We start from the raw sequence: 27,083 nt of genomic DNA on the forward strand, positions 1-27,083 counted from the left end.
AATAGGGTAAAAGTACTCTGCAGAAGTATTAAGCAGTCAAAGAAAACGTTTAAAGCTATTTATCTGGGTATAAAGTGTACATTTGCTCAGAAAAAAGTAAACAGAAATTAACAGGAATTTCTTCTGTTCCCCAAAAAAGTTTCAGATATCTTCCAGAGTGGCTAGAAGACCACTTCAGTTCCCAAACCTCTCCTCAGGGGCACCTCAGCCATTCAAATGAATTTGCTAGTCAGTCACTAGGAGATACTAGGAAAACAGGTCATACGAAGATTGCAAGATAAAATGACAAAACTGGGCACTAGCAGGGGACAACAATGGGGACTGTGAGAGGTGCAAGGGAGACACAGAGAAGAGAACGGGATGGCTGGTGACCCCTGCTGGCCAAACGGGGAACCCCAGTTTCTGCGATCCTGCTGCTAGACAAAAGCTTCTCTGCACTCCAAAGGAATTTCCTTCAGCATCTATGGGAGGATGTACTGGGCTGTAGCGGATGGGCTTGGGGAAGGACACGTGGAAAGAAGGCAAAAAAGGGCAGACCAGAGGTAGCTGTAGCCGGTAGGTTACTGGGCTAATCAGCTTTAGGATGCGGAACAGACGGAGATTATTCATTTATTACTTCTTAATGTCTGTGATGTACTAGGTCAACTGGGAAAGCTGAATACTAACAAGCTAAAAGGAGCCATATCACCACTTATAGTAGCAGACTTGGACGTACGTTGGTCAATAAATCGATTCCCCGCCCATGCATGTATACTGGGACAGGGACAGGAGGACTGGTGTGACCGTAGCTTGACTTAGCTGCGCATGTAAACGTGCTGACTGAGAGCACTAAAGACAGAGTTTTAGAATCATTTACACTGGGATTATACAATTATTATGCCATACTGAAGAGGGAAGACTCTCTATATTTACTACATACCATGATAAACACTTAGACAAACAGTGAAAAGGCTCATTACATAAAACTTTCGGTTGGAAAGTGTGGTCATTGTTTGTGTGTCTGTGACACCCTCAGTGCACTTGTGTATGTAGCCAGTCACTGTGGCTGCAGACTCTTTGAGGTCTGTGGTCTGGTCCTCACTAGCAGATGTTCCTGTCTACGCACTGGAAAGACAGCATCAGTGCATCGTCACTCACCTGCAGCAGGTGCCCAGTCCCAGACATGCAGCGCAAGACTCTACAAAGTGAGAAATAAAGAACAGCAACTTTTTATGCATGACGTGAGCATGCATGCATTTGCATCATTTTGAAAAGGCAGCGCCTAAAAAACGCAGAATTTACTAGTCCATCAGGGGGTCCTCCATTGTGTGGGGTCTTCGTGGGAACATCAGACTGCAGCATTGTGGTGTACAAAGGCACAAGGCGCAAAGCGGCCATTTTGCAATCTTCTGAACATATACAGAAACTCATAGGTTTCTGTTATAAATCGGAAGCTGTGTTAATATTGCATGCAACACATGCATCCACACTCCCCACCAAAAAGAAAAAGCTCTGTGGGTTATGAATTGATTCCTAATTAAATCATCAGGCCTAAAGGCTCCCACAGAACTTCAGGCTTAATAGAGTAAATAAAATGCCTACTGAGTGCGGAATCAGTCATGCACCAGCAGGGGGCAATAAACACCACACAGGCCAAATATGACTGATTTTCTTACAGTTTTCTGCAAGAGTGCTAGCAGGACGTGGCATGGAGACGGTCAGGGGGGAGGAAAAAGGCTAAGTGTGCTACTTATGATCTCTGTGCCCCCTAAACTAAACTGCCTTGGAGACAGCTGCCCCGAGGACACGCCCCCTCCTGACCGACCCAGCCATGCCGGAGAAACTGTGTCTGCCTGTTTGGGGGGGGGGGGGGGCGATGCATCCTCCTGACCTGGGGGTCGCTGCCCTTCATCACCACACCTTGGTTTCTCTTTATTCCATGAATAAATCTCACCCCTCCCTATGTATTTGCCTTTTGAGGGCACAGCTAACCGTGGGGTAAAAAATTTAGCAGAAGCTAATGATAGCCACTCTAACAGCTAACTTTTATTGTAATTATACAAATTTAGCTTCAGTTTGGTTTTGGCCTGGGAAATTGACCAGGGGACAAAACAGGATTTCTTGCTTAGTCGGATAACTTGTCGTATTTAAGGTAGTCTGGGCTAAATGTAAGTGAATGGAAAAAAGTCCATTTAAACTAGGGTACCTGAAATCCAACAAGTATTGCGACTAAGCAAGAAGCTAAACTTTGTGATGCAGGTCCTAATTCTCTGCATAGTTTAATAGACTTTGTCTTGGTTCCCATATTTACCCCAGACCACCTTAAATGTGACAAATTATCGACCGCTCATCGACCACTTGGATTTACACATAATCAGGCAACAGCGTGTCAGATGGACTGCTGCAGATACGCTCACAACAGACCGGAACAAATATGTGTGATTGTAGCATTTACGAACATGTTTGCTTGACCTGCAAAAATTTTTTGGCTAATGCTGATCTACTAAAGAAAAAGTTAGCTTCACTAATTAGCAGGAACCCTACTCACCATTCTTTCCCTGTGCCAATTGAATGACCACATAATGAGCAAGATAAAAAAGATGGGAGAGACAATGACCACACAATGACCAAGTTCATACTAGTGAAGTGCAAGAATCTTGTGATTTTATTATAATACTGAAAAAAATAAAATGGATCTCTTCTCTGTATTTACATAATCCTGTATATGAACGGAGCATTTACGTCCGAAAGAACAAGTGTAATCTGTCACACTGAGAACACTGCAGAATGACTAATCTTGTTCATTGAAGTTATAGAATATCTTTACATTCTCAACACTTTATTAATCAACGCATCCTAGAATTTCAGGTCATTGTCAGAAGTGGAAAATTCAGGTCCAGAAAATATAAATCCAGACAAAGGTTTCGTTTCAACCAAAAAGTTGACTACGCTGTAACTCAACTGACTCTTAGCCTGAATTTTTACTCTCTGCACTGGAGATATTCACCTCTCCTCATTATTTATCATTGGTATATATTTTTTACCCTCAGAGGGTTGCTTAATCTATTCCTGAATTTTGTTATTATTTGAAAAATGCCTTCTTAAACAATTCTATTGCATGCATGATTTGCGTCCTAAAGATTACACAGGGGGACTCGGTACCAATACTGTCAGCTTATCACATTAGATCTCTGCGGACTTCAGAGTAAGTACAGAAATCACTCCTCTGATCAGGCTTTGGCCTGAACAGCCGGGATGCTCTACGAATCTTCAGTGTAACATAGTTCAGCTGTCCCTCTTGCTCCTGTTTATGAAAACAATGCATAAATATTTTTGGATTTAAGGATACTGTCATTCCTTCATTGCCACAGTGCATAATTTGAAATGTACATTTTGACAAATAATTACTCAAAGAACCAGTGAATCAGTAGGAACAGCATCAGTCTCTAAAGCTGAACTTACCTCTTCATCATTAATCCCACCACTAATTCTTGTAACTCTTTGTTTAGCTGTGGCCTCTTTTAATCCTACAAAGAAAAAAAAATGTTAGCTCAAGATCAGCAAAGACAGACAATGTTACATCCAAAGGAGTCTCTACAGCAGGTCAGGAATAAACAGCATAGAGCATCTCAGCAATACCCCAGGCTCTCAGACCTGAACATGCAGGTCGTCTCTGGTGACCCAGGGGACTCACCCTGTCTTTTCCCCAGCCAGTAGGTACCGAGAGAGAGAGGAACACAGAGCAGAACAGCCGCAGTCACACTGAGCACCAGCACCCAGCTCTGGGTCATCCCTGCTGCAGAACCGCTGGGGGTCCTTATGGTGCCATTGGAATCGTCTATATCAGGGACAGTGGGACATTTTCATGGTCATATTCACTGTGCTGTTGCTTACAGAGAAGGTTAACATAGCTATTCAGGCTCCTTCCAGTACAGGTCATGGTGGTGGACTGGAGCCAATTACAGGCACAAGCTGAGGATACCATAGTTAGGATGTCAGAACATCACAGCACATATTGGTTGAAATGTAAATTAGGGCTATATGTATTCATATAAAATAAAATTGGACCTATATGATAATGCCTAATACTGTATGTAAATTAAATTTAAATTCTGTTTTTGATATCAACTGAGAACAATGATGTTGGATTTTTTCAGCATTATGATGTCATTTACATATGATACTCATAATGATAATTTGGAGATTTAAGGAAAATATCAATTCATATGGTTTCTTATAGTTAAGTTTCACATAAGATGATAGGATAAGAACTAGAATTAATTCTTCCAATTTTGTAGGTTGCCGGTTGCACTTAATTAGGACAGGAAAGACAAGCAAATGATTATCTGACAGGATTATACCTGCACTCTTACCTGCAGTCAGGAGCCTAATGGTTAGACCTCCAAATTTGTCAGTTGCTTCATCAGTAGCTGTTCCATTGGGTTGAGGTGAAAATCTGAGATATTTTGTGGAACAGTAGTAAAGTCCCAGATCAGACTTCGTAATGTTTTTAATCAACAGACTATATGAATTTGATGAGGAGTCCCACACGAAAGCGTATCGAGGATGAGGATTATCCTTTAATTCCAAACGAGCCATTTTCAGTAGTGGCTGGTTCTCATGAGAACATTGTCTGTACCAGATAGTTTCACGCTCATGTTTGACATCACAGTGCAGGGTAATACTGTCCCCCAGTCGGACGATCCTCAGCTCAGCCTCCTCAGACCTTCTCTCCTGAGTGGAGCAGCCCAAACCTGAGGAAGAAGGAGCACGACACAACTGTTTAAGATCAGACCAAAAATCACCATGATCATTCACTAAAGCACACATCTCCTCCATGACACACAAAGGAATTGCTCATTCCACAAGGTTCTACTGCTGGTCTGGAAATAATGATCCAGTTCTCTTTCTACAGTAATCAGACACTCACCGAGGAGAACGATCAGAGAGATGCACGTCGTGTCCATGACTTACTTGCTGTCTACAGGTGGAGTTTATAGACGATTTTCTTTCCAATGGGCGGACGCATTTAATGTACAAAGATGTAGGTGTCACTAAGTGTCAAGGCAGTGTGACAAGAGTCAGAACTTGAATATTTCCCGTCTGAACTTTTATACTTTTAACTGAGCTTTTACTTTTTATCCTGAAAACCAAAGTTTTGGAATTTCAAGCAGATTTCAGTTTTACCTTTACGTTTAAAGAACTTGTAAGTGAACTGTAAATATCTTCATAGAGTTTGTGTATTTTAATTAGATTATTTGCATTTTAACTTGGAATGTGTTTGACAAATTATACTTGCGAGGCCGTTTAACACAAAACTCACCACTTCTGAGTCTGTGGACCGGTTCTTATCTGTATAAATATAAGATATTGTGCAGTATAAGAGTACAATATTTTGCAATATTCTACTAAATTTAATCAAAAAGCATCCATCCATCCATTTTCCAAACTGCATACCCTACTGGGTTGTGGGGGGTCCGGAGCCTATCCCGAAAGCAATGGGCACGAGGCAGGGAACAACCCAGGATGGGGGGCCAGCCCATCGCAGGGCACACTCACACACCAGTCACTCACACACACACTCCTATGGGCAATTTAGTAACTCCAATTAGCCTCAGCATGTTTTTTGGACTGTGGGGGGAAACCGGAGTACCCAGAGGAAACCCCACGACGACATGGGGAAAACATGCAAACTCTGCACACATGTGACCCAGGCGGAGTCTCGAACCTGGGTCCCAGAGGTGTGAGGTGTGAGGCAACAGTGCTAACCACTGCACCACCATGCTGCCCCTCTCTTAAACATTACTCATAATAACATATTTCCATTGAGTGTTATTTATTGTTGTTACATGACATTATATATGTACATGCATACATTTATATTTGGCAATATGGCACGGCTGGTGCAGTAGTTCTCATATCTCACTCACGAAGGCTGGGGTCTCCACACTGTGTGGAACTTTCATGCTCTTCCTGTGTTGTGTGTGTGAATGGTGTGTATGGTTTGGCAGTCAATCCTGGCTCATTCCTTGCCTTAGGTGCTGGACCCTGCATAGGACATACATGGATATTTTTATATTATTCATTTCTACGTGAGCAGCAGTTGCTCTGAAATGCTATTCTGTTGTTTAGTGTAAAAATCTAATGAGCTTCTAGTTTTGCAGTCTGAGGTGCTGCAGATCCCCAACCAATCAGTGATAAGATAAGAAAACTTAAGATAAGACAGATCTTTATTGTCACTATTACAGAAATAGTGAAAAATAGTTTAGCAGCTCGATCTCTGTTTAGCAGAAATAAGAACAACACACAAAAAGAGAGATAGCCATCCTATTACAGAATGAGTGTCTGAATGCAGTGAGTGCAGTATGTTAGTCCATATAAAGGACAGTCATTCAGGGGGGTGGATACTGTCTCACAGAAACAGTCATTCAGGGGGTGGGGGATGGACGCATTTCACTGCCTGTGGGTACAAGCTTTTGTTCAGTCTCTTTGTTCTTACTCTGATTGACCTGTAGCGTCTGCCAGAGGGGGGGGGGGAGAAAATGGTGTCCAGGGTGTGAGGAGTCTGATGATTTTACTGGCTCTCTGGTGGAGTCTGCCAGAGTAAATGTCCTTGAGGGGGGGTAGTGTCGTCCCGATTACCCGCTCTGCCGCCCTTACCACCCGCTGCAGGTTCTTCCTGTCTTACTCAGTGCAGCTACTGAACCCCACTGTGCAGCAGTAGGTCAGGAGGCTCTCGATGGTACAGCAGTAAAAATTGGTTAGCAGCTTTTGGGGGAGGTGGGCCTGACGCATCTTCCTGAGGAAGTACAATCTTTGTTGTGCCTTCCCCACCTGGTGAGAGATGTTTGTGGACCAGGTGAGGTCGGCAGAGATGTGGACTCCTAGGAACTTGAAGCTCTCCACCCTCTCTACCTCTTCTCCGTCGATGTAGAGGGCAGAGTGCTCAGCCCGCTTGGCTCTCCTGAAGTCCACTATCATCTCCTTGGTTTTGGATGTATTCAGTTCCAGGTTATTACTGTCACATCATTGCCTCAGCTGCTGGACCTCCTCCTTGTAGGCTGATTCGTCGTTGTTGTCAATCAGTCCTACAATGGTGGTGTCGTCAGCTAATTTGATGATGGTGTTGCTGGTGTGAATGGGAAAACAGTCCAAAGTGAAAAGGGAATAGAAGAGGGGACTGAGAACACACCCCTGCGGCGTGCCTGTGTTCAGGATGAGAGTGGAGGAGATGTGGTCTCCCATCCTGACGTTCTGGGGTCTGTTGCTGAGGAAGCCCATTATCCAGGTGCACAGTGAGCTGTTGAGGCCCAGGTTGCTCAGCTTTTGAACAAGCTTGTGGGTCGCACTGTATTAACGGCAGAGCTGAAGTCCGCAAACAGCATCCTCACATAGGTGTTGCTGTTGTCCAGATGTTTGAGGGCTGTGTGGAGAGCTGTTATTATGGCTTCCTCTCTCGACTTGTTTGCCCTGTACGCAAACTGATGAGTGTCTGTGTGTGCTGCAGTAGCGGCCTTAATGTGGGGCATGATGAGTCTTTCCAAGCACTTAGTGTTGATGGGAGTTAAAGCGACTAATCATTCAGACAGCTCACTGGGCTCTTCTTCTTGGGCAGTGGAACAATGGTGGCTAACTCAGCAGGTTCAGCTTCCCAATCAGCTCACGGGGGACGATGGTGTTTAAATGCTGAGCTAAAGTCAATGAACAGAATCGGCGTCTTTTTTCTCAAGATGCATCAATGAAGCAATGAAATTGCTTCTTCAGTAGAGCAGTTCGAGCTCAAAGCACTTCATGATGGTTGGAGTAAGTGCCTCAAGGTGCTGGTCATTGACATAAGACAGTGTGGCCTGTTTTGGTACAGATGTGATGGTGGTGGTTTTGAAGCACATCAGAACCTCAGCCAGCTGGTCCATGCCCGACCTGGAACCGGGGATTTCTGTAGGTTGAATCTGGAAAGTGTCGTTCTCACATTTGTTGGGGGCGGCCTGAGTACTTGGTCATTCAAGGGAGGGATGGACCTCCTCACTGGCACCTTGTTCAGTGCATCAGTGAGGGAGGCATCAGTGTCACAAGTGTTTGGTGTGGGTCTGTAGTCGCTGATGGTCTGGAGGACCTGCCACATGCACCGCATGTCTCTCGTGTTGCTGAAGTGACTGTTGTGATTTATTTGATCACGCTCACACTTCCCTTGCCTGATGTCTCAGGACCGGTTGGCTCTGGCCTTCCTGAGCGTTGCCTCGCCTCCTGCTCTGAAAGAAACATCTCGGGTTTTCAGCAGTTTTCCAACTTCTGCTGTGAACCAAGGCTTTCGGCTGGAAAGTGTGGTCATTGTTTTTGTGTCTGTGACACCCTCAATGCACTTGTTTATGTAGCTAGTCACAGTGGTAGCAGTCTCATTGAAGTCTGTGGTTTGGTCCTCGCTAGCAGCTGCCTCTGAAGATGTTCCAGTGCATGTGCTGGACCGAGAGCATCAGCACATTGTTGCTCACCTGCAGCAAGTCCCTGACATTAAAACTGTGCATTGAACGTCTTTAGTACATCAGTGAGGGAGACATCAGTATCACAGGTGTACAGTGTGGGCTTATTGATTTTTTGAGCATAGTCACAATTCACTCTTGGTCAGAGTGCAGCGTCCTGGGTTTTTAGCAGTTTGACAACTTCTGCTGCAAAGCATGACTTCTGGTTGGAAAGTGTGGTGATTGTTTGTGTGACTGTGACACCCTCAGAGCACTTGCTGATGTAGCCAATCACCGTGGGTGCAGAATCTTTGAGGTCTGTGGTCTGGTCACCATTGGCGGCTGCTTGTCTGAAAATGTTCCAGTCCATGTGGTGGAACGAGAGCACCAGGACACCGTTGCTCACCTGCAGCAGGTCCTTGGTCTCAGTGACACAGGGCTGTTTCTGCATAGGCCCAGCTAACAAGTAGTATCTTATCTCATGGAAACCAACGTGCGTGTACATGCATTTTTACCATTCATTCAAGACAGCACCTGAAAAAGACAGAACTGATGGACTGACTTGGTGTTTGCATGACCTTCAACCTGCAATCTTGCGGTCTTTAGAGACTCATACCTGAAACAGGGTTTTCTGCAATCAGCAAGCAACAGACAAACTCATAGGTTTCAGTTATGAACTAGAAGCTGCATTAGAAGTTTTTGAAACACATCCATCCACATGTCCCCCCCCCCCAAAAAAAAAAAAAATACACGTAGCTTCTTACACCAGATTAGGTGTCTGTGTGCACTGGCCTTAGTTACTTGTAGTGTCTGAATGAGAACCATGACATAAATTGCTTGAGTGTGAAGCTCAGAACATACAGCTTCTAGTGAGACTGAGTCTTAGGCGTAATGATACTGTCCTGTGGTCATATTGAAGATGACATAATCACCAGCCAACCAAAATTATCAGCGATTTTAAGTCTTGCTGAGTAATGAGGAAACAATTTTACACCAAGTCATAGAACACTGAAGATCTGCACTGAAAAAAAAATCAATAAAAGTTTTTTTTTTTTTTAATAAAAGATTTTATTGCTTAATAATCATGCAAAATGAGGTTATACAGCCATTTTTACAGTTCAACCAGAGTTAAGTACGTGTCAAAATGAACACATGGAGGAGTGGCTTGCAGAGGTGAGGCTAAGGTCAGAGGTCACAGTTGCCTGTATGCTGTGTGAATCCACAGCAGTCGTCCTCCATCAATCCTCTCCTGCCCCTATGACACAGAATCAGAGATGGTAAGACACTTACGATGTATGATGTCATGTGACTGTGTCATCTGATGTAAAGGGAAAATTGTTGACAGCCAATCAGGCTGTGAAATATCTGCTTCCCATGTGCACCAGCAGGAAGGCCCAGTCCCTCCTCCACTGACTTATGAAGCCCAGCATACTTCCAACATAATTATTATTAACACATGACTGGAACTCAGTGCTGAAGATCTAAAATCACATTTTTTATCAGGGTTTGTCCTGTGTTGTGTTTATGGTTTTATATGGGGTTGTGCATAAACACAGAGGCAGTGTGTTAATTCAGTTTGATTTGGGACATAAACACAGATACACAGCAACCCTAAGTGTGAGACCCCATGACCATTAGACTGTCAGGCAGCTACACCAGACATAGACAGAGGGGAAACAGCCTAAATGCTGATTAATACTTCTGCGTAGAACCTACATTGTAGGTAGCCGCATACCCTACGCTGTAGCCTGGCGCTGTAGACCTTCCCAGAAATGTAAGTACAGGTGTCAGGTGAAGGTGTAGGGTACGCGGTAACCTACAGCATAGATTCTACTCAGAGGTATAAAACTGTCTGAACCCCACTCTGTGAAAGGCTGCATGCAGTCAAAGGAATGACTGCAGTCACTCAGGGTTTCTCCCCCCAGGAGGGTGTGAAATGCACAGCAGGGGGTGTGGAAGTGATGCTCCAGCAGACTCACCATCTTTTGTATCCCTCCATGTATATGAAGACAGAGAGGGTCATGCAGAGCATAGCTGCAGTTACAGTGAACACTGGGATCCACGGGTACAGCTGCGTGTAAACACAGTGAGGCACAGTGGCGCCACCTGGAAGGAAAGCAGGAGAAGTACATTAAGCTAGATGCTTTACCACACAAACCCCAGCACAGCATGGTGACAGGAATCACAAGAGGGCGCTGTTGAGCTGTGGGAGAGGCAGGATTAAGCGACATGTGGACACTGGTATGTGATACTATGCCATGATTTTGGCAACGTCTCAGTGAAGCACCAGGGTCTTAGAAATGGCTTCCCAACCTTCTTCAGACTAACAGATAAAAACAAACTTGGTGTTCAGGACATGATTTTGATCACATTATGATTTGTGTGCTCAGAGCTCCCTCTGTTGGTGATAGAGTTACTGCAATATTTGCTGGACAATACTGGTCCAAATAACGACAAAATATTCAAATAAGTGAATCAAATGATCTACATCCATTCATCCATCCATCGTCCAAATTGCTTATCCTACTGGGTTGCGGGGGGTCCAGAGCCTATCCCGGAAGCAATGGGCACAAGGCAGGGAACAACCCAGGATGGGGGGCCAGCCCATCGCAGGGCACACTCACACACCATTCACTCACACATACACTCCTACGGGCAATTTAGCAACTCCAATTAGCCTCAGCATGTCTTTGGACTGTGGGGGGAAACCGGAGTACCCAGAGGAAACCCCACGACGACATGGGGAGAACATGCAAACTCCACCCACATGTGACCCAGGCGGAGACTCGAACCCGGGTCCCAGAGGTGTGAGGCAACAGTGCTAACCACTGCACCACCAAAATACCGTTTGGTGTGACATTTTTTGGTGTTTTCTCTAGCAAAACATTCATTCTCAACTAATAAGGCACAAGTACTCAGAAATACTGTAGCCCCAGTACTACAAACTTAATGCACAGTGAAAATAAGTTTTGTCATCTGTCGTATTTTTAGTCAAAATTGAAGAATACTTAGTGGTTAGCAGTCAAAACCAGAGAAGTCCAAGTATTTATTACTGTAGTCATCCCAAGATAGATGGATGAGCCTGTGCTCAGACCCCAAGCTGCACTAACAACTGTGTCTAGGTCTCAAAGGAGAGGATAGGATATATGAAAATAAGCATTCTGATGTACTTGTGCAAATGGCAAATGAAACATTGTTTCATTTTAGCGGCGCGTATAACTTAATGAGAATCTCATCAAGACCATGACCTCAACAGCCATCTCTGTGTATGTGGAATGAAATGCCCTGTATCACCATGCCTAATCAAGTTTGAATCCCCTAATTACACCATCTCTAACAATCTAAGTTATATGTACAATGCAATAACTTTCGCGATTCTGTCCTCTATTTTGTTAAGGCTGCATATCTGAGAGTCTGGCCTGTATGTTTGTACTTACAGGAGTCTGGTGTCTTGGCTGTCGCTGGCCTCCTCAGTCCCTTTCCAGGCCCTGTCCACAGCTGGGCTCAGAGTCACGTGGGCCTCACCAGTTCAGTGTCGGACTTTGTCCGACAAGGAACTGGCCTCTTGCGATTAAATCGCCTCATTGGCCGTCGCCTTTGCTCCTCAGCGGGTCTCCTCAAATCAGTTTCCGACCGGGTTTTCCTGGTATCCTGTATACATCTCACCCGCTGTAGGTCTCCTTTGGCCAACGAGGGATTGGTTCCCCTGCCCAGTCTACTTTTTACAATCCTCCTTCTCAGCTGATCTCCATCATCTTCTTGTTTAGATACTTGGCTTGGCATTTCCAGCTGGCTGCTTATCTGCTCTACATTTTCTGTGATGGAGTTCTCAGCTGAACTCTCACTGGGCAGGTCGAGGCTCACTTCAGCCATGCTCACTCTATCGTTCTCCTCCTGCCTTCTGTTCCTCTGTCTCCTCCAGCAACTAAGGAAAGCATACTTCCTTTTCGGGCCCTCATCCTGTCGTCGTCTGGGGTTCTGTGCCTTAGTGCAATGTAAACCCATACTGACTTTCCTTCTCAGAACTAATGTAACTAGTGGCTGCTTTGAAAGTCGCGAAGATTCAAATGTGAAGCTGATAAGGTTTATATAAAAAATCTTCCTTCTCTGACATCACTGACCAGTCAAAGATTCCGGAACCATATGAGGCATCTGTTATTTCATTGGTTATAGCAGCACTGGGTTGCTTATTGGTTTTACAAAAAAATATACATTTATTTAAAAAAAAAAAAAAACTGTCTTTATGTGTGTGTGTGTGTGCGCCTGCAAGAGAGAGAGAAAGAGAGAGAAACGGCATAACCTGGGAAGGCCAAACTTCTCTCAGGAAAGTCTAAGTCCAACAAAATTACTGACTTAAAATATTCATAAACTGAGGAAGGAAAACCTCCCAAGTGGCGTCCAGTTGGGAAAGTTGCCGGTAGCGGTCGCTAATGTACAACACTCCTTTACTGTAAATCTATATACAGTAGATGCGCGAAAAACAGGCCATCGGCGAGGGAGAGAAGTGTCGGTGAAACGGAAAATGAGAAAGGGTGCAACGGTTATTAGCTAGTTAACGATATTCAAGTATTTTTTTTTTTTAACTTTTTTTTGTTATTATTTTTTAACGTTATTTGGTCGTTTCATTCTGACACTATGCATACTTTGAAAATAAAACGTTGCTGTATTAAAGTTAAAATCACACCATAATGAACTTCCGGTATTATTTTTGCGTAGTTTTTCTTTTATTTACTTTCAAATAAACACATGAAACTGATGTAAGCAGAAATGGGATGGAGGGTTACACACAGTGTATTACGCAAAGTTAAAACCGGAACCCTAAAGATTGTTTAAGAGAAGATGAATATATTTCAGCTTTTTTAATGAAAAAAAACGGCATTTTACATAAACTTACATTTATGAAAATAGAATTTTAAATTTAATCATAAAGTTCCTTTTTACTATTGGGTTCTTTAGGAATCCCAAAGTAAACATTCGTTACGGTTAATAAAAACTCTGACATTTGTTTATAGGCGTGTAAGAGAGCGCGCATGACTTGTACTGCGCGTGCGCAATTAACTCCGGCGGGAAGGAGACATTTTATAACGGCGACGTCACGTTTGAAACCTGAACTAGTGGCTGCCGTCTTAACGGTGAGTCAATTAAGCCAAAGTAAACGTTCGTTTTACAAGCGAACACAAGATAGAGAAACTGGCCATGTGTCCATCCTCATTTGATGACGACAGTACTTTATTATTAGGACATTAGCGCGAATTAAAGTGCCGGCTCGATCTACAGTTAACTAACATTAGCTTTCAACATGCTCGCGGCATTCGCCGTTCATGGTTAATATTTATCGTGAAACTTGTTAGCGGTAACTGTCAAGATGTTCGCGACACTTGTATGCAGGCAATGTACTTTATCTGTGAAAACGTTTTCCAGATTTTGCCATCATATCGAAATGCATACGATCCTGGGTAGTTCTAGGTTCGGTTGTGGTTTATCGACTTGTCCTTACGTCAAACATGCGTGCGAAGCACACACCCAAATAAATATTACGTTTGATGTAGAGCTGCTCAGATGGATGGGGTGATGTGTGAGGCTGAGCGATGTGAGCACACATCTCAATTTGCGGAGCTCGTGTGACCATTTCAAATGGCATATAAGAGATGGGAGGAAAAGGTTACATGCACCTTTTCCAACTGAAAAAAAAAATCCTGTGAAATCGTCTTTTATATCCCACATTAGCAGGAAACACAGACTCTCTGGAGAACCCTCCACAAGTTAATTTAATGATGTATCAAGCTGTAGGGAAGACAGTAACATCCATGGTGACGATCATATGCATTTTGATATTGAAGATGATAATGGCAATGATGCAGAAGACACATTTTTGAGGATGCTGGGTAAATTGCTGCTACCGGCCAGCACTAGCTGTTGTTTCAACGGAACTGTCTCTCTACCTCTTTCATGATAGAGTTGGTCAACTTTGGTAAAATTACTGAAATGTAACACAACACAAACGGTGTCTTTGTTTTTGTTAGGCTTGTTTTGCTTTTCACAAAGTAAACGTTTACATGTTAAAAGTGGTTGTTCCCCCACTTTGGTCAAGTAATTGAGTAATTCCTAAGGTGCAATGAGAATACATTTGTAATTTGTACTTTTCAAGAGAAAATGGTCAACAACAAAAAAAAGCGGTATTTAAAGACAAAGGTTTGTGAGTAATGGTGTTTACAACAGCTCTAACAATCTGAATTCTGTGTTTCATGTACAATGCAATAACTTTAGTGATTCTGTGTTCTTTTTTGTTAAGGCTGCATATCTGACAGTCTGGCCCGTATGTTTGTACTTACAGGAGTCTGGTGTCTTGGCTGTCGCTGGCCTCCTCAGTCCCTCTCCAGGCCCTGTCCACAGCTGGGCTCAGAGTCACATTGTGGGCCTCACCAGTTCAGTGTCAGACTTCGTATGACAAGGAACTGGCCTCTTACGATTAAAATGCCTCATCGGCCGTCGCCTTTGCTCCTCAGCGGGTCTCCTCCAATCAGATTCTGACCGGGTTTTCCTGGTATCCTGTATGCATCTCACCCGCTGTAGGTCTCCTTTGGCCAACGAGGGAGTGGTTCCCCTGCCCAGTCTACTTTTTACGATCCTCCTTCTCAGCTGATCTCCATCATCTTCTTGTTTAGGTACCGAGCTTGGCATTTCCAGCTGGCTGCTTTTCTGCTCCACGTTGTCTGTGATGGAGTTCTCAGCTGAACTCTCACTGGGCAGGTCAAGGCTCACTTCAGCCATGCTCACTCTATCGTTCTCTTTTGTTCCTCGGTCTTCTCCAGCAACTAAGGAAAGCAGACTTCTTTTTTGGGCCCTCATCCTGTCGTGGTCTGGGGCTCTGCGCCTTAGTACAACTTAAGCCCATACTGACTTTCCTTCTCAGAACTGTGTGAGACAGCACAACCTAGGAAGGCCAATCATCTCTCAGGAACGTCTATGTCCAACTTTTTCCCAGAATTACTGGTTTAAAATATTTATTAAAACTGAGGAAGCAAAACCTCCCAAATGACGTCTAATTGGGAAAGTTGCGGGTAGCAGTCGCTACTCTACAACACTCCTTTACTGTATGAACCCACCCAGATGTGGGATAAAGACTGACAGATGAGCCATCAGGCCATATAGGGTTTTCATTGCTCACCGGTCCAGGTTTTGTGCCCTTTTTAGCAGGATAGACCTCTGTGTTGACCTTGGATTCTAGCAGTTTCTGAATGGGACCTGGGACAGGGGTGGCCAGGGCCCCCCGACAACATGCATGGCTGTGTGACCCCTGAAATGCGTTTGATACTTGGGTCTGAAGTAAAACCATTATTATTATTATTATTATTATTATTATTGTGGCACTGGCAGGTTATCAGAGCTAATTAGCATATCCCAGCATGCTCTGCCGGTATTGAAAGTAGCGTCTGTGTTATTGTCCGACCTACCTGCCTTTCAGTGTTATGTGTGGTCATTTGGTTGTTCTGTATCTGTGTTAGTCTTTTAAGAGCTTAATAAAATTGGGTGTTTTCCCTTATAACAAGCCTCCTGGTCTCTTGCCGCCTCTGTGATTCTTCGGACTGCCAGATATTGCATTATTATTATTATTTACATTTATATATGTGGGCTAAAATTTGTGTGCTGGAAGCAGGTAAAAGTCGAATGTCAGCATATTTTCCTGATGGACTCTTAATGTGATGGTGCCGGGATTTTGAGTCGTTTCTCTTAGTGAAAAGTGAATTTAATGACAGCAAACGAATAATCAAACTTGTGAAAGCAGGACTACAGAGTACAGACTGTCTGGGGATGGAATCTGTCTATATCTGTCCCCACAAACTTGTAAACCACCCCCACCCTGTCCCCATCCCATCGCTGCATGCACCAAAACTGCACCCACTGCTTCCCCAGGTTCACTGACACACCAACACTGCACAGTGTCAAATTGAAGATGTCCAAATCCATGGCACATAGAAAATTTCAAATTTTTCAAATACGATGTCGCTTAATGGGTTTGTGAAATGCAGCAACTAATTTTTGGTTAGTTAAGACATTAGTTTGATTTACTGAATGCCGTTTTTTCCTGTTAGTTCAAATTTGAATAAATGTATCCTAAATTCTAGGGGGCTAGACCTAAAAGGTATTACTCACTTGACACTGCCACCTGGTGGTGTTGGGATGAGAACAAATAATTTAACAGAACAAAAGTGTTTATAATTAATATAGCAGATATAAGAATATGCAAAAATGAACAATTTCATTACAGCTTCCTCCGTGTTGCCGTACGTTTTATTACCATCGCCACGGGAATTCCGTAAAAATCATCAGCACTCCAGCTGTTATTTTGGGAATATTTTTTTTTTCCCCATTGCTGCAGAGTATTGTGGATATATGTAGAATTAGTGCTTTCCCCATTCCTGTGCATCTTGAAAAATGTTTTTTTATTTTGTGCACACAAGAAATTATACTGTATGCACTAGAAAATCACAGCACACACAATTGTACTTCAATCTTAGAATGTCTTGTTACATCGCAATAAAGCATCGTATTCGATTTTCATTTACGTGTTTTAACAGGTGCAAGCCAGGCAGTCCTTAATCACAGATTCATGATGTACAGCACACAGACAGCGATGCACACCGATCATTTTTACAATTCAGGCTCTTTCATTATTGGTGTTTAATCTTGTTGATAGTCACGAAAGTGGGCTATTTCACCTCTAATGAGATATGAGTGTCCATTAATAGCACAAAGGGTGTAATAACTGTTCCAGTAACTAAACCAACATGAGACAGACATCTAGTAAAAGTGTGCTTTGAACAGCAAGTCTTGGGCAGGCAAAGAAAATGATGTTTAAATAATCTTTGTGTTGGTGTTATTATGCCTGTCAAAGTGCAGTAGCTTCCATTTCAAAGCCTCTGCTAAAATCACCCCAGTATTACCAGCAACCATACAGTACATGTATTTCTTGACTTGTCCACTAACACACCTAGATAATCAAGGTCTCGTTGACTTTTTTATACTAATTAAGTTATTTAATTAAGTGATTTGGTGGTGAAATTTAATGAATACATGGAACGGCTGAGGTGCCCCGGAGGAGAGGTTTGGGAACTGAAGCGGTGTTCATCTAGCCACCCAACAAGATATCAGTAATGTTTTGGAGAACACAAGAATTTTCTTTTCATTTTATTATTCATTAATTATCCCAAACAAAGCTGTATACCCATTCTATATTTCAACTAGACTTTAAAATTAAAGTGATTCCTGGGGGCTGGGGTTATCTAGATCACATGACTTGTTGAGGTGTGGCTGAGGTCAGAGGTCACAGTGGGCTGTATTTGACCTCTGTGTAAATGCCAAGCAGTTGTCGTCCATCACTTCTGGCCTGCCCCTGTGACACAGTATTACAGAATAATAAGACATTTATGATGCCTTATGTCATGTGACTTTGTCGTCTGATACAAGGAGAGAACAACCAATCAGGCAGGACCTGTTTCCTAAATGCACCAATAAGAAGGCCCTGTCCCTCCTCCACAGTCTTATAAACGGATTACTTACCTCGGTCAAGAACTACCTCTGTTGTCATTCCCATAAGGTCACAATGTATCACAGGACATGTTCACCATGTCAACAAATAATTTCTGAAGGAACAATTGAAATAGTAGGAAAAGGAAAAGTGTATAAAGCAGAACTACTTACCTCTTCATCATTAAATCTTGTAATCCTTTGTTTTGCTGTGGATCGTTTTAAACCTACAAAAAAATAACATGTCAGGCCACGGTGAACCAAGACAGACAATGAAACATCCAAAGGAGTCTCTACAGCAGGTCAGGAATAAACAGCGTAGAGCATCTCAGCAATACCCCAGGCTCTCAGACCTGAACATGCAGGTCATCTCTGGTGACCCAGGGGACTCACCCTGTCTTTTCCCCAGCCAGTAGGTACCGAGAGAGAGAGGAGCACAGAGCAGAACAGCCGCAGTCACACTGAGCACCAGCACCCAACTCTGGGTCATCCCTGCTGCAGAACCGCTGGGGGTCCTTATGGTGCCATTGGAATCGTCTATATCAGGGACAGTGGGACATTTTCATGGTCATATTCACTTTGCTGTTGCTTACAGAGACGGTTAACATAACTATTCAGGCTCCTTCCAGTACAGGTCATGGTGGTGGACTGGAGTCAATTACAGGCACAAGCTGAGGACACCATAGTTAGGATGTCAGAACATCACAGCACATATTGGTGGAAATGTAAATTAGGGCTATATGTATTCATATAAAATAAAATTGGACCTATATGATAATGCCTAATACTGTATGTAAATTAAATTTAAATTCTGTTTTTGATATCAACTGAGAACAATGATGTTGGATTTTTTCAGCATTATGATGTCATTTACATATGAGACTCATAATGATAATTTGGAGATTTAAGGAAAATATCGTTTCATATGGTTTCTTATAGTTAAGTTTCACATAAAATCATAGGATAAGAACTAGAATTAATTGTTCCAATTTTGTAGGTTGCCGGTTGCACTTAATTAGGACAGGAAAGACAAGCAAATGATTATCTGACAGGATTATACCTGCACTCTTACCTGCAATCAGGAGCCTAATGGTTAGACCTCCAAAATGGTCAATTGCTTCATCAGTAGCTGTTCCATTGGGTTGAGGTGAAAGTCTGAGATATTCTGTGGAACAGTAGTAAAGTCCCAGATCAGACTCCGTAATGTTTTTAATAAACAGACTATATGAATTTGATGAGGAGTCCCACACGAAAGCGTATCGAGGATGAGGATTATCCATTAATTCCAAATGAGCCATTTTCAGTAGTGGCTGGTTCTCATGAGAACATTGTCTGTACCAGAAAGTTTCACGCTCATGTTTGACATCACAGTGCAGGGTAATACTGTCCCCCAGTCGGACGATCCTCAGCTCAGCCTCCTCAGACCTTCTCTCCTGAGTGGAGCAGCCCAAACCTGAGGAAGAAGGAGCACGACACAACTGTTTAAGATCAGACCAAAAATCACCATGATCATTCACTAAAGCACACATCTCCTCCATGACACACAAAGGAATTGCTCATTCCACAAGGTTCTACTGCTGGTCTGGAAATAATGATCCAGTTCTCTTTCTACAGTAATCAGACACTCACCGAGGAGAACGATCAGAGAGATGCACGTCGTGTCCATGACTTACTTGCTGTCTACAGGTGGAGTTTATAGACGATTTTCTTTCCAATGGGCGGACGCATTTAATGTACAAAGATGTAGGTGTCACTAAGTGTCAAGGCAGTGTGACAAGTGTCAGAACTTGAATATTTCCCGTCTGAACTTTTATACTTTTAACTGAGCTTTTACTTTTTATCCTGAAAACCAAAGTTTTGGAATTTCAAGCAGATTTCAGTTTTACCTTTACGTTTAAAGAACTTGTAAGTGAACTGTAAATATCTTCATAGAGTTTGTGTATTTTAATTAGATTATTTGCATTTTAACTTGGAATGTGTTTGACAAATTATACTTGCGAGGCCGTTTAACACAAAACTCACCACTTCTGAGTCTGTGGACCGGTTCTTATCTGTATAAATATAAGATATTGTGCAGTATACGAGTACAATATTTTGCAATATTCTACAAAATTTCATCAAAAAACATCCATCCATCCATTTTCCAAACTGCTTACCCTACTGGGTTGTGGGGGGTCCGGAGCCTATCCCGAAAGCAATGGGCACGAGGCAGGGAACAACCCAGGATGGGGGGGCAGCCCATCGCAGGGCACACTCACACACCAGTCACTCACACACGCACTCCTATGGGCAATTTAGTAACTCCAATTAGCCTCAGCATGTTTTTTGGACTGTGGGGGGAAACCGGAGTACCCAGAGGAAACCCCACGACGACATGGGGAAAACATGCAAACTCTGCACACATGTGACCCAGGCGGAGTCTCGAACCTGGGTCCCAGAGGTGTGAGGTGTGAGGCAACAGTGCTAATCACTGCACCACCATGCTGCCCCTCTCTTAAACATTACTCATAATAACATATTTCCATTGAGTGTTATTTATTGTTGTTACATGACATTATATATGTACATGCATACATTTATATTTGGCAATACGGCACGGCTGGTGCAGTAGTCCTCATATCTCACTCACGAAGGCTGGGGTCTCCACACTGTGTGGAACTTTCATGCTCTTCCTGTGTTGTGTGTGTGAATGGTGTGTATGGTTTGGCAGTCAATCCTGGCTCATTCCTTGCCTTAGGTGCTGGACCCTGCATAGGACATACATGGATATTTTTATATTATTCATTTCTACGTGAGCAGCAGTTGCTCTGAAATGCTATTCTGTTGTTTAGTGTAAAAATCTAATGAGCTTCTAGTTTTGCAGTCTGAGGTGCTGCAGATCCCCAACCAATCAGTGATAAGATAAGAAAAGTTAAGATAAGACAGATCTTTATTGTCACTATTACAGAAATAGTGAAAAATAGTTTAGCAGCTCGATCTCTGTTTAGCAGAAATAAGAACAACACACAAAAAGAGAGATAGCCATCCTATTACAGAATGAGTGTCTGAATGCAGTGAGTGCAGTATGTTAGTCCATATAAAGGACAGTCATTCAGGGGGGTGGATACTGTCTCACAGAAACAGTCATTCAGGGGGTGGGGGATGGACGCATTTCACTGCCTGTGGGTACAAGCTTTTGTTCAGTCTCTTTGTTCTTACTCTGATTGACCTGTAGCGTCTGCCAGAGGGGGGGGGGGAGAAAAGATGGTGTCCAGGATGTGAGGAGTCTGATGATTTTACTGGCTCTCTGGTGGAGTCTGCCAGAGTAAATGTCCTTGAGGGGGGGTAGTGCCGTTCCGATTACCCGCTCTGCCACCCTTACCACCCGCTGCAGGTTCTTCCTGTCTTACTCAGTGCAGCTACTGAACCCCACTGTGCAGCAGTAGGTCAGGAGGCTCTCGATGGTACAGCAGTAAAAATTGGTTAGCAGCTTTTGGGGGAGGTGGGCCTGACGCATCTTCCTGAGGAAGTACAATCTTTGTTGTGCCTTCCCCACCTGGTGAGAGATGTTTGTGGACCAGGTGAGGTCGGCAGAGATGTGGACTCCTAGGAACTTGAATCTCTCCACCCTCTCTACCTCTTCTCCGTCGATGTAGAGGGCAGAGTGCTCAGCCCGCTTGGCTCTCCTGAAGTCCACTATCATCTCCTTGGTTTTGGATGTATTCAGTTCCAGGTTATTACTGTCACATCATTGCCTCAGCTGCTGGACCTCCTCCTTGTAGGCTGATTCGTCGTTGTTGTCAATCAGTCCTACAATGGTGGTGTCGTCAGCTAATTTGATGATGGTGTTGCTGGTGTGAATGGGAAAACAGTCCAAAGTGAAAAGGGAATAGAAGAGGGGACTGAGAACACACCCCTGTGGCGTACCTGTGTTCAGGATGAGAGTGAAGGAGACGTGGTCTCCCATCCTGACGTTCTGGGGTCTGTTGCTGAGGAAGCCCATTATCCAGGTGCACAGTGAGCTGTTGAGGCCCAGGTTGCTCAGCTTTTGGGTCGAACTGTATTAACGGCAGAGCTGAAGTCCACAAACAGCATCCTCACATAGGTGTTGCTGTTGTCCAGATGTTTGAGGGCTGTGTGGAGAGCTGTTATTATGGCTTCCTCTCTCGACCTGTTTGCCCTGTACGCAAACTGATGAGTGTCGGTGTGTGCTGCAGTAGCGGCCTTAATGTGGGGCATGATGAGTCTTTCCAAGCACTTAGTGTTGATGGGAGTTAAAGCAACTAATCATTCAGACAGCTCACTGGGCTTTTCTTCTTGGGCAGTGGAACAATGGTGGCTGACTCAGCAGGTTCAGCTTCCCAATCAGCTCACGGGGGACGATGGTGTTTAAACGCTGAGCTAAAGTCAATGAACAGAATCGGCGTCTTTTTTCTCAAGATGCATCAATGAAGCAATGAAATTGCTTCTTCAGTAGAGCAGTTCGAGCTCAAAGCACTTCATGATGGTTGGAGTAAGTGCCTCAAGGTGCTGGTCATTGACATAAGACAGTGTGGCCTGTTTTGGCACAGATGTGATGGTGGTGGTTTTGAAGCACATCAGAACCTCAGCCAGCTGGTCCATGCCCGACCTGGAACCGGGGATTTCTGTAGGTTGAATCTGGAAAGTGTCGTTCTCACATTTGCTGGGGGCAGCCTGAGTACTTGGTCATTCAAGGGAGGGATGGACCTCCTCACTGGCACCTTGTTCAGTGCATCAGTGAGGGAGGCATCAGTGTCACAAGTGTTTGGTGTGGGTCTGTAGTCGCTGATGGTCTGGAGGACCTGCCACATGCACCGTATGTCTCTCGTGTTGCTGAAGTGACTGTTGTGATTTATTTGATCACGCTCACACTTCCCTTGCCTGATGTCTCAGGACCGGTTGGCTCTGGCCTTCCTGAGCGCTGCCTCGCCTCCTACTCTGAAAGAAACATCTCGGGTTTTCAGCAGTTTTCCAACTTCTGCTGTGAACCAAGGCTTTCGGCTGGAAAGTGTGGTCATTGTTTTTGTGTCTGTGACACCCTCAATGCACTTGTTTATGTAGCTAGTCACAGTGGTAGCAGTCTCATTGAAGTCTGTGGTTTGGTCCTCGCTAGCAGCTGCCTCTGAAGATGTTCCAGTGCATGTGCTGGACCGAGAGCATCAGCACATTGTTGCTCACCTGCAGCAAGTCCCTGACATTAAAACTGCGCATCGAACGTCTTTAGTACATCAGTGAGGGAGACATCAGTATCACAGGTGTACAGTGTGGGCTTATTGATTTTTTGAGCATAGTCACAATTCACTCTTGGTCAGAGTGCAGCGTCCTGGGTTTTTAGCAGTTTGACAACTTCTGCTGCAAAGCATGACTTCTGGTTGGAAAGTGTGGTGATTGTTTGTGTGACTGTGACACCCTCAGAGCACTTGCTGATGTAGCCAATCACCGTGGGTGCAGAATCTTTGAGGTCTGTGGTCTGGTCACCATTGGCGGCTGCTTGTCTGAAAATGTTCCAGTGCATGTGGTGGAACGAGAGCATCAGGACAGCGTTGCTCACCTGCAGCAGGTCCTTGGTCTCAGTGACACAGGGCTGTTTCTGCATAGGCCCAGCTAACAAGTAGTATCTTATCTCATGGAAACCAACGTGCGTGTATGTCATGCCCTGCTCGTCGGCTCCTCATGTGTGCCACGCCCCCCTGCTTGCCAACGTGTGTTTCCCTGATTGTTTCCACCTATGTCCGATTACTGTGATCAGTCCCGTGTATTTAAGTCTGAGTCTTGCCTGTGATCGTTGTCCGTCATTACGTGATCTGTGCACATGGTGTTGGTGGTCCCTCGCCTCCCGTGTCTCCTTGTCCCGAATAAACCCCGATTACCCCGATCCTGCTCGTCTGCCTGGTTTTCTGAACCACCGCCCGCACGATCGCCTGTCCACCCGAGCCTTCCCGTGACAGAATGACGGACCCACAAAAGACGAAGCGGAGGCAGAGGAGAGTCCCGCAGGAGACTATCCGACTCGGAGCCTGCTCGCTCTCCCGGATGTGGCCGTCTCCGGACGCGGAGAAGCCCATCCGGACTCCAGCCCGAGGACCGACCCCACGGGACCCGTACTCCGTGTGGAGGTACTGGCCCTCGAGTACGGACGAGGAAGAAGAGTCTTTCTATCCTTACCCGGAGCCGGAGTTCGTTTTCTCGCCGTCCGTTTTTACGGACGTCACGCAGCCTCCCGCCACCGCCAGGCGCCGGAGGAGGAGGAAGAGACCGGAGATCGCCGGTACGGAGGTGCTCCCTCCGTTACTGCCCGCGGACTCAGCGCAGGTGCAGCCGCCACTGCCTGCGGTTCCCATGCCTGCGCAGCTCCCTCTTCCCGCTGCAGCTCCCGGGCAGGCGCCCCCACTGCAGCCGCCTGCTGCAGCTCCCGGGCAGGCGCCCCCTCTGCAGCCGCCTGCTGCAGCTCCCGGGCAGGCGCCCCCTCTGCAGCCGCCTGCTGCAGCTCCCGGGCAGGCGCCCCCTCTGCAGCCGCCTGCTGCAGCTCCCGGGCAGGCGCCCCCACTGCAGCCACCAGCTGCAGCTCCCGGGCAGGTGCCCCCACTGCAGCCCGCTCCTGTTCCTGACCGCGCTCCTGTTCCTGACCGCGCTCCTGTTCCTGTCCCGGCGCTCCCTTCGCTTGCTGCAGCTCCCGGGCCGGCGCCCCCACTGCAGCCACCAGCTGCAGCTCTCGGGCAGGTGCCCCCACTGCAGCCAGCTCCTGTTCCTGACCGCGCTCCTGTTCCTGACCGCGCTCCAGTTCCTGCAGAGGCGCCCCCTCTGCAGCCGCCTGCTGCAGCTCCCGGGCAGGCGCCCCCACTGCAGCCAGCTCCTGTTCCTGACCGCGCTCCTGTTCCTGACCGCGCTCCTGTTCCTGACCGCGCTCCAGTTCCTGCAGAGGCGCCCCCTCTGCAGCCGCCTGCTGCAGCTCCCGGGCAGGCGCCCCCACTGCAGCCACCTGCTGCAGCTCCCGGGCAGGCGCCCCCACTGCAGCCAGCTCCTGTTCCTGACCGCGCTCCTGTTCCTGTCCCGGCGCCCCCACTGCAGCCGCCTGCTGCAGCTCCCGGGCCGGTGCCCCCACTGCAGCCAGCTCCAGTTCCTGGCCCCGCTCCTGTCCCTGGCCCCGCTCCTGTCCCTGGCCCCGCTCCTGTCCCTGGCCCCGCTCCTGTCCCTGGCCCTGATCCCTCGCCCCGGCAGCGTCGACCCCGACCTAGGGTCGGCCTGTCTGTGTCCCGCAGGGGAAGGGGACACAGACGCAGGGCTGGGGTCCCGCCCGCCCTGCCCCCTGGCTCGCCCTGCCTCGCCTGCGCTGGGGCTCGGTTGGCGCCTGCGGGTCCTGGCCCTCCGGGTCGGCTGTCGCCTGCGGGTCCCCCTCCGATGCCTCGTCGCCCTGCCTCGCTCCCCCCTCCGGTGCCTGGTCGGTCGCCTGGGGGTTCCCCGACGGCGGCTCCTCGGTCGCCTGCGGGGCCCCTACCTCCGGCCCTCCACCGGACGTCGCCGCCTGCTGCGGCTCCCCCCTCCTCCGGGCCTTCGCCCTGGCCCCTTCCAGCTCCCTCGTCCCCTTCCCTGGTGCTCCCTCCTGCTCCCTCCCTGGCCCCTCCGCGGGTCCCTCGCCCTGTCTCCTCGGCCCCTCCGAGGTCCCCTCCGGCTCCGGCCTCCCGGCCGCCTGCGGCCCCTCCGGCTGCCTCCCGTCGCCCGCTGGGGCTCCCACGGGCTCCCCTTGGTTCCCCCTCCTTCTCTCCCTTTCCTGCCCCTATCCCGCCTGTCTTTGTTCCGCCTCCTGCCTTTGTCCCGCCGTCCTCTGTTCCTGGTCCCTTTGTTCTGCCCCGCTCGGTTCCTGGTTTCCCGTCGTTCCCTCCCGTCACTCCCGCTCCTTTTGTTCCGCCTGTTCCCTCTGTTCCGCCCTTTCTAGTCTGTCTCTCTGCGTTCCCTGCCCTTTGTCAAGTCCTGTCTTACGTCTTGTCCCTTGCCGTGTTCTGCGTCTCCGTTTTGTTTCCTGTGCTTCGGTGATTGTTCCGTTTGGTTCCAGGTCCGGGTTCCCGTGTTCCGTCTGTCGCCTCCTCCCTGGCGCGCCCGGTGAAGCGCGCCTTTGGGGGGGGGTTCTGTCATGCCCTGCTCGTCGGCTCCTCATGTGTGCCACGCCCCCCTGCTTGCCAACGTGTGTTTCCCTGATTGTTTCCACCTATGTCCGATTACTGTGATCAGTCCCGTGTATTTAAGTCTGAGTCTTGCCTGTGATCGTTGTCCGTCATTACGTGATCTGTGCACATGGTGTTGGTGGTCCCTCGCCTCCCGTGTCTCCTTGTCCCGAATAAACCCCGATTACCCCGATCCTGCTCGTCTGCCTGGTTTTCTGAACCACCGCCCGCACGATCGCCTGTCCACCCGAGCCTTCCCGTGACACGTGTACATGCATTTTTACCATTCATTCAAGACAGCACCTGAAAAAGACAGAACTGATGGACTGACTTGGTGTTTGCATGACCTTCAAGCTGCAATCTTGCGGTCTTCAGAGACTCATACCTGAAACAGGGTTTTCTGCAATCAGCAAGCAACAGACAAACTCATAGGTTTCAGTTATGAACTAGAAGCTGCATTAGAAGTTTTTGAAACACATCCATCCACATGTCCCCCCCCCCCCCCCCCCCAAAAAAAAAATACACGTAGCTTCTTACACCAGATTAGGTGTCTGTGTGCACTGGCCTTAGTTACTTGTAGTGTCTGAATGAGAACCATGACATAAATTGCTTGAGTGTGAAGCTCAGAACATACAGCTTCTAGTGAGACTGAGTCTTAGGCGTAATGATACTGTCCTGTGGTCATATTGAAGATGACATAATCACCAGCCAACCAAAATTATCAGCGATTTTAAGTCTTGCTGAGTAATGAGGAAACAATTTTACACCAAGTCATAGAACACTGAAGATCTGCACTGAAAAATGAATCAATAAAAGTTTTTTTTTTTTAATAAAAGATTTTATTGCTTAATAATCATGCAAAATGAGGTTATACAGCCATTTTTACAGTTCAACCAGAGTTAAGTACGTGTCAAAATGAACACATGGAGGAGTTGCTTGAAGAGGTGAGGCTAAGGTCAGA

The 27,083-nt window shown here is 46.3% G+C and overlaps 2 protein-coding genes across 5 annotated transcripts in view; both read right to left on the bottom strand.

Moving 5' to 3' along the window:
- Nucleotides 1-19,700, bottom strand: part of LOC125720409 (uncharacterized) — a 35,014-nt gene extending 15,314 nt beyond the window's left edge. Inside the window, exons 1-5 of one of the 4 annotated variants that reach the window (XM_048995813.1) lie at nucleotides 19,593-19,700; nucleotides 4,353-4,733; nucleotides 3,674-3,817; nucleotides 3,442-3,506; nucleotides 2,632-3,283 (exon numbers count right to left, since the gene is read on the bottom strand). In XM_048995813.1, the coding sequence (XP_048851770.1) occupies nucleotides 3,158-3,283; nucleotides 3,442-3,506; nucleotides 3,674-3,817; nucleotides 4,353-4,733; nucleotides 19,593-19,629 (753 nt within the window). In that variant the 5' untranslated portion in view covers nucleotides 19,630-19,700 and the 3' untranslated portion in view covers nucleotides 2,632-3,157. Of the gene's footprint in view, nucleotides 1-2,631; nucleotides 3,284-3,441; nucleotides 3,507-3,673; nucleotides 3,818-4,352; nucleotides 4,734-4,909; nucleotides 5,018-19,135; nucleotides 19,417-19,592 lie in introns of those variants that run through there. The other 3 variants (XM_048995812.1, XM_048995814.1, XR_007385441.1) reach the window with 3 other exon arrangements.
- LOC125720411 (uncharacterized) overlaps nucleotides 1-27,083 on the bottom strand; it is a 74,139-nt gene that overhangs the window by 22,284 nt on the left and 24,772 nt on the right. The gene's annotated exons all lie outside the window — the stretch shown is intronic.

The sequence above is a fragment of the Brienomyrus brachyistius genome, chromosome 25 (assembly GCF_023856365.1).
Source record: "Brienomyrus brachyistius isolate T26 chromosome 25, BBRACH_0.4, whole genome shotgun sequence".
Classification (NCBI taxonomy): Eukaryota; Metazoa; Chordata; class Actinopteri; order Osteoglossiformes; family Mormyridae; genus Brienomyrus; species Brienomyrus brachyistius.